The sequence below is a fragment of the Salmo salar genome, chromosome 23 (assembly GCF_965601325.2).
Source record: "Salmo salar chromosome 23, fSalSal1, whole genome shotgun sequence".
Classification (NCBI taxonomy): domain Eukaryota; kingdom Metazoa; phylum Chordata; class Actinopteri; order Salmoniformes; family Salmonidae; genus Salmo; species Salmo salar.
This window is the reverse complement of record NC_138313.1, coordinates 33,552,418-33,565,166: the sequence shown is the minus strand read 5'-3', so window position 1 is coordinate 33,565,166 and position 12,749 is coordinate 33,552,418. Positions and strand designations below refer to the sequence as shown.

At 42.5% G+C, this 12,749-nt stretch overlaps 1 protein-coding gene across 2 annotated transcripts; it reads right to left on the bottom strand.

Moving 5' to 3' along the window:
• Positions 1-670: 670 nt before the first annotated feature.
• On the bottom strand, positions 671-12,012 carry mp2k2 (Dual specificity mitogen-activated protein kinase kinase 2). Of its 2 annotated transcripts, XM_014169272.3 has the most exons (12): positions 11,839-12,012; positions 11,246-11,363; positions 10,760-10,970; positions 10,403-10,549; positions 9,926-10,003; positions 6,965-7,016; positions 5,778-5,902; positions 5,364-5,583; positions 5,109-5,173; positions 4,925-4,986; positions 4,467-4,512; positions 1,294-2,011 (listed from the first exon to the last, which is right to left on the bottom strand). In XM_014169272.3, exons 2-12 carry the CDS (start codon positions 11,332-11,334, stop codon positions 1,901-1,903), a joined length of 1,206 nt encoding a protein of 401 aa, XP_014024747.1. In that variant the 5' UTR covers positions 11,335-11,363; positions 11,839-12,012; the 3' UTR covers positions 1,294-1,900.
• Between the last annotated feature and the right edge of the window lie 737 nt (positions 12,013-12,749).

Below are 12,749 nucleotides of genomic sequence, written 5' to 3'. Positions count from 1 at the left end.
GGGACAATTAATGTAAACAATTTACACTAGAAACAGCTAGAAATCAATAAATGAATCCATGCTGACAGTACTGCAGTTTAACATCCAATACATTGTACATCTGAACGATTGAACTATACAGTTTTCAAGTCTTAAATAATTAGCGAACCATCAGACTGGTTAATTTTCCCTTCTGGTTGGCAGGTCAGATGATGTCAGCCATTTTTATTACAATACAGTCCAATATAAACGAGCCTCACCCACCACAAACACCCACCAGCGAATCTGCTTTTGTCATTTGTGGCTGAGTCATGGTTGACTTAATTCAGGCCAAAGACGAAACATTAATCAAACACTTAAAAGCAATACGGAATGTATCTCCTAAAGTGTTTTGGTTTTAAAATAAGTATCCAAAGCATAGTTTAACGGGAAGCTGTGTTATAGCTACAGTACATGACTCGAGAGTTGAAGACTCCTTGGATATGTGTAGCATGTCATAACCTGGGTCAAGAGCATCATTTGGCACTTACCTCCTGTCTTTCCTCCGTAAGTATCTGGTAGTGTCCTGTTTCTAAAGGAACGCTCCTGGAAGAGGGCAAAGCCATTCAGTTCGCCCAATAGAAAGCACTATTTAACATTTGTTCCATAACTAACCACAAAACTCTCCCCACATGAAAACAAAATTGCCATATACATTCACAAATACGTTTTATTTTTTACATTATAACAATATCCAACACATTTTCTTTAGATAAAACGAAATTTCTTAAATTTCTGTCTAAACGAGTCAAAATATTTTTCTTAAGACTGCAAAATAGCACTTGCGTAAAGTTTATATAGCTTTATACACATACAGGCGACAATGCCGTAACTTTGTTAGCAACAAATGCAAGTCTATTGGAAATTGTAAAGGTCAGCCAGAAGCAGATTATATATACAGGGGCTCTTACAGACGACAGGCTAATGAATACATGCTACCCCAACCCCCACCAGAGCCAGTAACCACGGCTTCACCAAAAGAAAGCTTGGCGTGTAGGTTACACTTACTCACGCAAAGCAGAACAGTGCGAGCAGAACCAAAAACACTGGGGGAATAAAGAGTCGACTGGCAAAAATCTGAACATTTCAGAGCGTCTGTAGTCAAGGTGTTGGACATATTCTGACTTGACACAGATGTGCGTTTCAGGCAGTTGATACAGATACAAGTTTTAAAAAAAAATAAAAAAAACATGATCTCGAGTGTCTGGAAAATATATAAGATAGCAAATGATGTCATTTTGTAAAATGAGCACATTTGATAACTACGTAATTACTATTATAGTCAAATAAAAATGTCAACATTCAAAGTACTCCTTTCTCAAAACTGTACTGGTCATGAATGTACAAAACGAAGTACTTTGATAAGGCATTAAATGCAAAACATTAGTAGTCACGATGAGTACCTTCTTTGGTTTGCTGTCCTCCTGTGAATACAAAGCACTTGACTCCAGTGATTTCTGTCATGGACACTTTTTCTTTGTCAAAGATGGCCCCTCTACAGCCTTCACTAATATGCAGTTGCACAAACCATTAACAACTCTCTTGCCAATATTAATACAGAATTTATCAATACAAATGTGGTAAGATGATATCAATGACAATTCATTAAATTATAACCTGGCAGCCCTTTCATGCCTTGTACCTTCTTTTTAATATGATGATTGGAGAAAAATATCATGACTAGTGTGTAGATCTACCCTGCCACTGGTATGGGAATCTGTGGTCATACATTGAGTCAATTGGCCCTGTTGATGATATGTGTACTTTAGAGAGAGTGCTGAAACCTTTTTTAAGAGCAAGACGAAAAGGGTGCCAAAGTGTGTGTGTGTGACAGTGAGACACCATGGATCCTAATGTGGGAAGCAGTTTGGCGTTGGGCTGTTCATTCTGTGATGCGGGTTGGGGTGCTGGGTTGGTTGAGGCCCATGGTTTTACACATCCAGCCAGCAAAGTCCACCTCCTCCACCTCAGCACGCTTGATAAACGTGTGGTTCTAAACAATAACAAAACAGCAAACGCAAGTTAGTTAATACATCAGAATTAGTTGATGGCTAATATCGAAAGGGCATGTACAGTAGAGAGGTAACATAGCCACAGTGGTCGCTTTAATGCAGAATTTGGGCGTTTTTCCCACACACAATTATTTTAGATAAAACGCATAAGAAAGATATTGCTGCCTTTTGTCAAAGTAGATCTGAAATGCTTCTTATTGTAATTTCTGCTCGGCTTCAGATTCATTTTGTGATTCAGTTGCACTTCTCCACCGGATGAGAAATCTTTGCGCTCATCATCAGACCAATCAAATCCCTGCATTCTCTCACAGGCATTCCATCAGCTAACAGTGCTTTGAATGATGTGAAGCTACTTTTATCCAATACTTTTCTCTTTGTATTTTTCTCTGGTAAAATTATAGATTAATTTAAAGCAAAACATTAGAAAGAATGTAGCCAGCTAAATGTCCTATGACAAACATTAGATATGCTGGCCATGTATCATTTTTTAAATTAAAAATAAATTTAAAAAACTCATTGTAAACTAATTTTCTTGTGTGGCTCCTAGCCAAAATAGCATTGCACTTCTGTTGTCATCTAATGAAAATGAAGCAATTTTCTGCCGAATCTGTTGCACTAGCGTATTTTGTAGGTTACTTTCTAAATGTAATCCATTACAGTTACCTATCCACAATTGTAATCAGTAACGTAACTTTTAGATTACCCAAACTCAGTAACATAATCTTATTACATTCCATTACTTTTAGATTACTTTCCCCTTAAGAGAGTAATTAGAAGACAAAAATGTATGTTACCAATTGAAACACATCTATTGCAGGATAAATCAATGTTCAAGTTTACAAGGCTGGCCATATGTTAAATTTTACTTTATGGGTTGGTTATGTAGGATTCTTCTAACCTATCGCTTTCTACTACATATAATAATACGATTAAATTATATCTTTACATTAAAAACCCATCCATCAGAATTCCAGTCATTCCAAAAAATGTTATACCCCTTGATCTTCAAGAATAGGACTTTGAAATATGGAATTATAGATTAGCCAAATAGTTTTACCTGAGCATAAACCCAAAACTAAAGACTTATTAGCCAGCCCTACTCTGTTGTTTATGATTTTGTTGTCATGGAGGACTGATTGGGCTCATTGATTTGAGTTGAAAAATAAATGCTGCGCTCATGGAATGGCATGCTTTGAACATTACTGAAAAGTGGTATTTACATGTGAAAAATGAATGCTGCATTTGCTATAGGCCTATTTAACTTTTTGTTGGTGTTTTGCTAAAAAGCTGAGGGATGGGCCTGGAGAAATGTAACCACTCTCAAATTAATAGACAGAGCTAAGGATGCAAGGACTGTCATTTATAAGTTATATTCTTCAAGAATCAATCTATGGATGGATATATATATAATTTACAAGTCCAAAAATGGATGCAGCAACTACAGATTGCCCCTTTAAGTCTATCAAAAGTGTGTGAGTTTGAACATGTGTCCATTAGGCCAATGGATTAAATTTTTTTATCAGCATGAATTAGATTGAGCAATGAAAGCCCCACTTTTATTCCATAGGCTGGGATCCGCACTGTGCAGCTGTGGCAAGAGCGCATTTTTCACAGAATGTCCACTGGTTTAAAAAACAATGATTGATAAGCAGCTTAAACTTCTTGAATTCAACCATTATTGGGTTCAAATACATATTTAGATTTGTGAACAGCCATCCACAATCCGTAAGGCGCAAATAGCTAAATGAGAGAGCAGCAGTGTGATTCAAATGTAGATAACAATAAGTGATATCTGTATCGCCGTAGACTACACCACTGCTGTCATCCTTACCTCCAAGCGTTTATTCAAGTTGGATAATCTTTGGATGCCGACAGCAGTCACACCATTGGAAGACATAGCTTGGAATGTAGCCTACAAAAGCCTATTCCTGCTCTTTTCCCGCAATCCATCAAACCAATTTGGTGTGACATCAGTGTTCTCTGACTTTCTGACTTGTGGTCAGACACACTCAGGTGGAATAAACTTAAATTTGCGCCTTTTTTCAATGCTGATTTGAATGTCATTGAGAAAACAGAAGTGTGAAAGGTTTGCAAAGAAAAATCTTTCTGATTTTAAAAGTAATCCTCGAAGAAATGATCTAGTTTCTCCAAAGTATCTGTAATCTGATTACAATATTTTTGCTTGTAACGTAACGGTTTACAGTTACCGTTTTTGTTATCCCTTACATGTAATCCGTTACCCTCCAACCCTGATTGTAGTTGCAAGCCCCTGATCACTTTATTGAGAAAAAAAATGGGGGAAAAAAAGACTTGACTTTCAATATGAAACGCAGGTGAAGCGGTTTATAACGCATATTTTTTTGAATGTCTGCATATAACAAAATGCAGATTTCTGAAAGCTAATAGGACCCCTGAGCCAATTTGAAAACTACTTACCATCAGCATCTTCAGGTCAGCTCTCTCCGCTGGATTCTTGATCAGACTATTAACACAAACAGTTGATAATCTCTATGACTCCCGAGAAATCATTAGAAAACTCAGCAAAGAGAAATAAAAGAAAAGCTTTCTCCACTATGAAATATGTTTTTCTCTAAACCCTCCAGAAGTTCTTGGAGTAGGTTAGTTGCACAGGGAATCACAATAAGCATTTTGCTGACTTTACCTAATATAAAGTGATTCTCTAGAGGTGAGAAAATGACCTTTGAATCTAAGTTTGTTCCATATTGCTCTAGGCCATGCCTCGTGTATACAATAATTCACAAGATGTGGAGAGTCCACACACAGCCACCAAACAATCATAGTAAACCAACTGGGGATTCTGTCTGAATGCTGACAATAAAAGGTCCTGAGGTAATAATGGGCAGTATTATTATATGATGAATGCTTGGGCTCACCATTTTGTTACAAACTCCTGGAAATCGTTGGTGAAGACACCGAGTGGAAGCCTGGGAGGAGGCTGGGAATGAGGAGAAGGTGCGCAAGACAAAAGTCATTTAAAATAACCACACGGACAAGCACACGGACAAGGAGAACATGTAATAAGGAGAATATAAATGTGGAGTCAGCAGTTCATCTGACCTCATTGACAATGTAGTCCAGTAGCTCAAATATCGCCATGGCAGGTCGACTGTCCATCCCATGTCCTGAGGAAGAGGACAATATGGAGAGGTATTTAGACATCGTAAATAAAACATACCATTTTTTTGTAACTATTATTTTTTTGCTTCCAGAATACCTTTTATTGAAAAGCAAAAATGAATGTGTTTGAAAAGCAGTTATATAATCTGTGTTGTAATATTGTGTGAGAAGAAAGGGCTGCAGGTGTGTTCTAACCGCTGACTGGTCGTCCTCCTGGTGGTCTGGGGAGGCGGTTGGAGGGGGCCTGTGGTTCCCCCTCAGCTCCATCCTGTACTGGCCGGCCAAAGATGGCTTCCAGCTCCTTGGCGTCAGGCGGGGGGATGGGGTAGCGGCCGATGGCCAGCTCCACCAGGGACAGGCCCATGCTCCACACGTCTGACTGCACAGAGTAGTGTGTGCCCTGCAGTCTCTCCGGCTGTTGAGGAACACATGCACGTCACACCCAGAGTGGGCCAAGTGGGCGGGCAGCTCTGTGCATCGCTCCCTCCAGGTGTCTGGGGGAAGGGGACAGGGCTGGCAGCGGCTGCCTCCGTGCGACACAGCCCTCTACTGGGTACGGCCTCAGCTCTTGGCAAGGCGGCTTGGGCAGGGGAGGGAGAGCTGACTCACCGACATGTAGGAGCGCGTTCCCACGAAGGAGTTGGCCATGGAGTCGATGAGCTGGCCACTCACGCCAAAGTCACACAGCTTGATCTCCCCGCGCGAGTTCACCAGGATGTTGGAGGGCTTGACGTCTGCGTGGCAGAGCAGGGAGGGTGGACAGTTGAGTTGTCAGAGAGCGAGGGGAGTTGTCAGAGAGCGAGAGGGCCAGAGGCCCAGACCCAGCAGCCCCTTCCCCACTTCTCTTTGTCCCTCTCCCTCTACCATGCCAGACACCTCACCACTGACATTTCACAAAGCCACTGATTCTGCTAGCTAGCATGGACCGCAACATTTACATTTGAGACCATACAAACAAGCCAAATCCTCCTCAATCCCGCTAGTCTGGAAATATTCTCTCAATAATGGGGTGTAGTAGACCTGCTATCCATCCTCTGTGGTGACCCCTCCCACTTCAGAGGAGACAGAGGGGCAAGTATGAGAGGTGGCGTGACAGAGACAGAGGGAGGGGGCTGCAGGGTGTGGCTGCCATGTAATCACATCGGAGAGCGTGTAATTACCGACTGGGCTCCTAGACAGCTCTGTCTCAGCCCTGCTGCCTAACACCACCACACCCCAATACACCATGGAGCTCAGCTCCGCCTCCAACTACACCCCCAACACACCAGAACCCACCCCATCGGCTCCACATACATCACCATACACCAGAACCCACCCCATCAGCTCCACATACATCACCATACACCAGAACCCACCCCATCGGCTCCAAATACATCACCATACACCAGAACCCACCCCATCAGCTCCACATACATCACCATACACCAGAACCCACCCCATCAGCTCCACATACATCACCATACACCAGAACCCACCCCATCGGCTCCACATACATCACCATACACCAGAACCCACCCCATCAGCTCCCGATACATCACCATACACCAGTGCCCTCAACTTAAATTTTTTTTTTTTTTTTTAAACTGTACACCACAACGCTCAGCTCAAAACACTTCACCACCGTCCTCGACTTCAGAACAATAGACACCAGAACTCCTCAGCTTCAGATGCACCCAAACACACTATAGACATCACATTAATTCATTCCATCCAAATCAAACACTATCCAGGGTCTCAAACCATATCGTTAATATGCACAAAAACACACACATTCTATATATAGAGCTGTCGCTTACCTCTGTGCATGATCTGGTGCTTTTCCCGCAGATAGGCAAGTCCTCTGAGTACCTTTAAAAGTGAGATGCAAACATTTTATTTAACACAACATATAATAACCCACACTTCCTGGACCTGAAATCATACAAAGACCAGCTGAGTCCATAGATACATCCATACAGGATATCACATCAAAAACACACGCACACAGTGTGAACGGTGAGAACAGTGAGGTCTTGCATGTCGAGCTTCCTGTGACTCCTGATTATCATAATAAAAGGAGAAAAAGCAGTCCATTGAGAAACAATAAGAAACTCCTTCCAAAAGGCCCAGTGCAATCCAAATTCAGTTTTTTCCTATCATATTGTACTATTTCCTGATAGTTGCTGGTTGAAAATACAATTTACACAGGACCTAATCAGCAGGGTTAAGGTGGAGTTTTGGTTTGCCTGGTGTTATAAATTAATAGAATACCATAGACCACAAAGAGAGTTCCAAACCTCTCTGCCAATAACAGCTAGTTTTCAGGTTATGTCCCTCCCATTAGGCCCCTCACTTAGGCCACTCAGACATTCCCAGCAAAATCAAATCAAATGTTATTTGTCACATGTGCCAAATACAACAGGTGTAGACCTTAGCATGAAATGCTTACTTACAAGCCCTTAACCAACAATGCAGTTCAAGAAAGAGTTAAGAAAATATTTACTAAATAAACTAAAGTGAGAAAAAAAAATCCCAACATAAAAGTAACACAAGAAGATTACATAACAATAAAGAGGCTATATGCAGGGGGTATCGGTACCGAGTCAATGTGCGGGGATAAAGTTTATTCGAGGTCATTTGTAAAGTGACTATGCATATATAATAAACAGTGAGTAGCAGCAATGTAAAACCAAAGGGGGGGGGGGCATTTGATTAATTGTTCAGCAGTCTTATGGCTTAGGGGTAGAAGCTGTTAAGGAGCCTTTTGGTCCTAGACTTGGAGCTCCGGTACCGCTTGCCATGCAGTAGCAGAGAAAACAGTCTATGACTTGGATGACTGGAGACTTTTACCATTTTTAGGGCCTTCCTCTGACACCGCCTGGTATATAGGTCCTAGATGTCAGGAAGCTTGGCCCCAGTGATGTACTGGGCCATACGCACTACTCTCTGCAGCGCCTTATGGTCAGATGCCGAGCAGTTGCCATACCAGGCGGTGATGCAACCGGTCAGGATGCTTTCGACAGTAAAGCTGTATAACTTTGAGGATCTGGGGACCCATGCCAAATCTTTCCAGTCTCATAAGGGGGAAAAGGTGTTGTCGTGCCCTCTTCACAACTGCCTTGATGTGTTCGGACCATGATAGTTTGTTGGTGATGTGGACATCAATAAACTTGAAACTCTCGACCCGCTTCACTTCAGCCCTGTCGATGTTAATGGGGGCCAGTTCGGCCTTCCTTTTCCTATAATCCACGATCAGCTCCGTTGTCTTGCTCACATTGAGGGAGAGGATGGTGTCCTGGCACCACACTTCCAGGTTTCTGACCTCCTCCCTATAGGCCGTCTCATAATTTTCGGTGATCAGGCCTACCACTGTTGTGTCGTCAGCAAACTTAATGATGATGTTGGAGTTGTGCTTGGAGGGGACTAAGCACACACCCCTGAGGGTCCCAGGTGTTGAGGATCAGCGTAGCAAATGTGTTGTTGCCTCCCTTAGCACCTGGGGGTGGCCCGTCAGGAAGTCCAGGATCCAGTTGCAGAGGGAGGTGTTTAGTCCCAGGGTCCTTAGCTTAGTGATGAGCTTTGTGTGCACTATGGTGTTGAACGCTGAACTGTAGTCAATGAACAGCATTCTCACGTAAGTGTTCCTTTTGTCCAGGTGGGAAAGGGCAGTGTGGGGTGCGATTGAGATTTCGCCATCTGTGGATCTGTTGGGGCGGTATGCGAATTGGAGTGGGTCTAGGGTTTCCGGCATGGTGTTGGTGTTGTTGATGTGAGCCATGACCAGCCGTTCAAAGCACTTCATGGCTACAGATGTGAGTGCTACGGGACGGAAATCCTTTAGGCAGGTTACCTTCGCTTTCTTGGGCACAGGGACTATGGTGGTCTGTTTGAAACATGTAGGTATTACAGACTCAGTCAGGGAGAAGTTGAAAATGTCAGTGAAGACACTTGCCAGTTGGTACGTGCATGCTTTGAGTACATGTCCAGGTAATCCGTCTGGCCCTGTGGCTTTGTGAATGTTGACCTCTTTAAAAGTCTTGCTCACATCGGCTACGGAGAGCATGATCACACAGTCGTCCGGAACAGCTGGTGCTCTCATGCATGCTTCAGTGTTGCTTGCTTCGAAGCCAGCATAAAAGGCTAAATGTTTGCTTGCTAAAAAGCTATTTTTATGGAAATGTATTACAGTAATGTAGTAATTGTTAACCAGAAATTATTTGATAATTGCATCGGGCCTTTAACCACATGGGAAGGGAGCAGAGTGCATTTGATCACAGTTGTGACATACTGTGAAGTTGTTGTGTTTAGAGCACAGATGGGCAACTGGCCCGCGGATCAATTCCCCCACAAGTTGCAATTTCGAAATGTGGTTGTGCATTAGTAGTTTATATCTTGTTATGTCAGCTACTCAATTGGCCTGTGTCAGCTAAACCTTTTTAGTTTGGTAATTTGTGTTATGGCCAGCCATCTAAACTTGTAGGAATCATGGTTGTATTACCGACCGTGGGGCTCTCATTGCTTTTGTTAGTCACTCCGGTCATCATATTAAAAACTGCAAACATTTGTCTCCACCCTATGGCAATATGTGTAGAATTGCAGGAAATGTGGTATAAAACTGAGAACGAAAATTCTCCACCCCATGGCAAAATATATAGAATTGCAGGAAACTTGCTTTAAAAAGGAGATAAATCTAGACATCTACAAAATAAACGCAAGTACCACTGAATGAAGCACAAATAATACACAAATAAATCTTTATTATGTAGTGTAATACTCACTGCTATGCTGACTTTGCCCAGGATCTCCTCAGGGATTCTCCTGGCTTCCTTCAGTACCTGATCCAGAGAGCCTCCATCCTGTACCCAACAGGCCACGGCTTAATTACTGACACACACTGCTACTGTACACGGTCTGCATTTTGTATTGTTTTGTCATACAGTAATACACAATAGCTCCAGGTGCATGACAAGGTATATCGTAACAACCACTGCAACACATCAATTTGTTAAAACAAAGTTACAACTGGTTTGTTAGTGTTATACCACAGGTCCAACTATAAGCACCATTGCCGTCTCAAAACCACACACAAATGTTCATACTCTCAGCAAAAATGAGAATTCACATATCTTCCTTTTTGCCATGGACCCCCCATTGTCTTCCAACAAGTTGCATCATTCCAGCATAATGTTAGTTCAATGACTAAGGTAAATCAGACGCTCCCCCTCAACTCAAACCTCGGTCTCGCTCACTCTTACCATGTGCTCCATACAGATACTGATCTCTCCATCGCTGTAGAAGGCCCCGTAGAAGCCCACGATGTAGGGAGAGTTACACTCATGGAGCACCTGCAGCTCTCTGATGATCTGGTTCCTGATGGCAGGCTTAATCTCCAGGTGGATGAGCTGTGGAGGAGAAGAGAGATCAGATAAACATCCGAATAATCTACTGCTCATCTAGAATAACTATCAGTTTCACTGTCATAAACCAACTTAGACTTCTGTGTGGCCCTGGTTTCTTTCAACAGCTGTATGTCTCAGTAGTGTAGTGAAGTGTAGAGCTAAAACTCTGGGTTTGGAGAAAAATGTCAAAAGTACATACAAGGTTAGACTCACCTTCCGGGCCATGACCAGTCTGGAGGGTTTGTGGCGGACCTTGTTGACCACTCCACCGTTGCCAGCGCCCAGCTCACATATGGGGTGGAAATCATCATCTTTCAGCTCGCCCACTTGGGCTTTCTGGGTGAGGAAAGCCTCCAGGCGTTTCCTCTGCTGTTCATCCAAATCTAGCTCACCTAGCTTCTTCTGTAAGGCCTCCAGATTGGCTCTAAGAAGGAGATATGCATGGAGTGAGCATGGCACAGATCAATATTAAATAACCATATTCTTCACCATTTTCCTGGGGACACATTTGTGTTCTAGCCGAGCAGTACCAGATACGACTGATCACTGAGCCCATGATTGGTTTGAATTAGGTGCGTTAGGCTAGTGTTAGGTAGGTTCGTTTTGGCCTGGAACTAAATTGTGCAACTACAGTTTCCGGAATCAACATTTGCCTAATATCAGTACAGTACATGCCCTTAGCCCTCCTTGAACACTCACTCGGACGCAGCATCGATGGTCGTGGAGATGGACTGCCCCTCTCCAATGGGCGTGATATTTAGGGGAACGGGTCTTCTCTTCGGAGCCATTTCGAAATATTTGACAGTGCACTGGACGACTTTCCAAAGCAAATCAGTATAAGAATTAACTGATATTTCAAAGTTGTTCTAAAACAGCAACAGGGGTAAATGTTGCTGGTGGTCTGTGACTTAACGTTAGTTAAGTAACGTTACTTTGCGATCATGGCAGATAACTGTTTAAGGACAATCCCTAATGCACGTCACCATCAGGTCAGGTGCATTTGACTAACGTTATTTAGACAGCTAACTTAACTAGCTAGTTAACGAGTACAGAATATTTCACAAACAAACTAGCTATAACAGTAACGTAACACTAGCAGTATTTCTTACACAACACATTAACGTTACTGTTCCTTTCGATTCTAGCCTAGCTAGCAAGCTAGCTGCTAGGCGATAACTAGAACCAGCTCCCCTACGAAAATCGTGTGCTGCGTTCCTCAAATCGGAGCGGCCCTCGCCACTCAGGTCTCACGGAAAGGACAGCGGCGGTGGTTGACAGGACTGGTCACTGACCGAGGATGGTTGGCCTTCGAAGGTTTGGTGGGGTGCAGCGGTGGACCTTCCCTATGCAGCCGGGTGTGAAGCGTGGTTGCGGAGAAGGGTTTCGGCAGAGACTGAAAAGGAAGCGAGACACCCCACTCGCAGTTTTTTTCTTCTGGTTTAATGGACCCAGCTGCTATTGTATTGGTGTCTGTGGGAGACACACCCAGTTAAGTAGACCGGAACTGATTTATTTTTTCCAATGGTAAACGGCATGAGTGAACTATCTTTGCTTATGGGGTTTCTGTACAGGAAACAGAAACATGTTCGTCACTAGTTACCAAAGCCACAAAGTCATAAACCCCGCCTATAACTAAAATGTATCTTCTTAAATTTTGATTTTAAACCTAACCTTAACCACACTGTTAACCTTATGGCTAATCCTAACCTTAAATTAAGATGTAGACAATTTTGACGATGTGGCTTTGCTATCTAGTGTAAACCCAGCAACGTGGAGTCTTCCAAAAATCGCGAGACTGAGCTATCATGGGCATAGCAATTGAACTATCGCCAGGTCTCTCATGATTAGCGACCTCCAATGGAAGGTTGTAGAAATTACAATCAAGCCGTTTTCTACAACGAGCAACTCATACTTCAGTTCAGACTACAAACTTACTTCACTTTTCAAATGGTTTGCTTAGATTTTTGTTTCATTTTAGTATTTCACCTCTGAAAGTCTAAGCCTGGGGGAGTTTTTTTACTAAGCTAATATATGGCATTGTTTTAAGATGGTCATACCATGGATCATTTAGCTATCTGTTTTTGAATTTTATGACCCCTGTAGGTATAAAAACATACAGTTGAAGTCGGAAGTTTACATACACCTTAGCCAAATACATTTAAACTCAGTTTCACAATTCCTTACATTTAATCCTAGTAAAAAT

What these genes read in the sequence shown, in the direction of transcription:
- mp2k2 (XM_014169272.3), bottom strand. Translation starts at nt 11,334, where the DNA reads ATGGCTCCGAAGAGAAGACCCGTTCCCCTAAATATCACGCCCATTGGA. An exon ending in GCACCAGATCATGCACAGAG is followed by an intron (nt 5,903 to 6,964) that starts GTAAGCGACAGC and finishes TCTGCCACGCAG; the next exon opens with ACGTCAAGCCCTCCAACATC. An exon ending in CAGGAGTTTGTAACAAAATG is followed by an intron (nt 4,513 to 4,924) that starts GTGAGCCCAAGC and finishes TTGTGTTAATAG; the next exon opens with TCTGATCAAGAATCCAGCGG.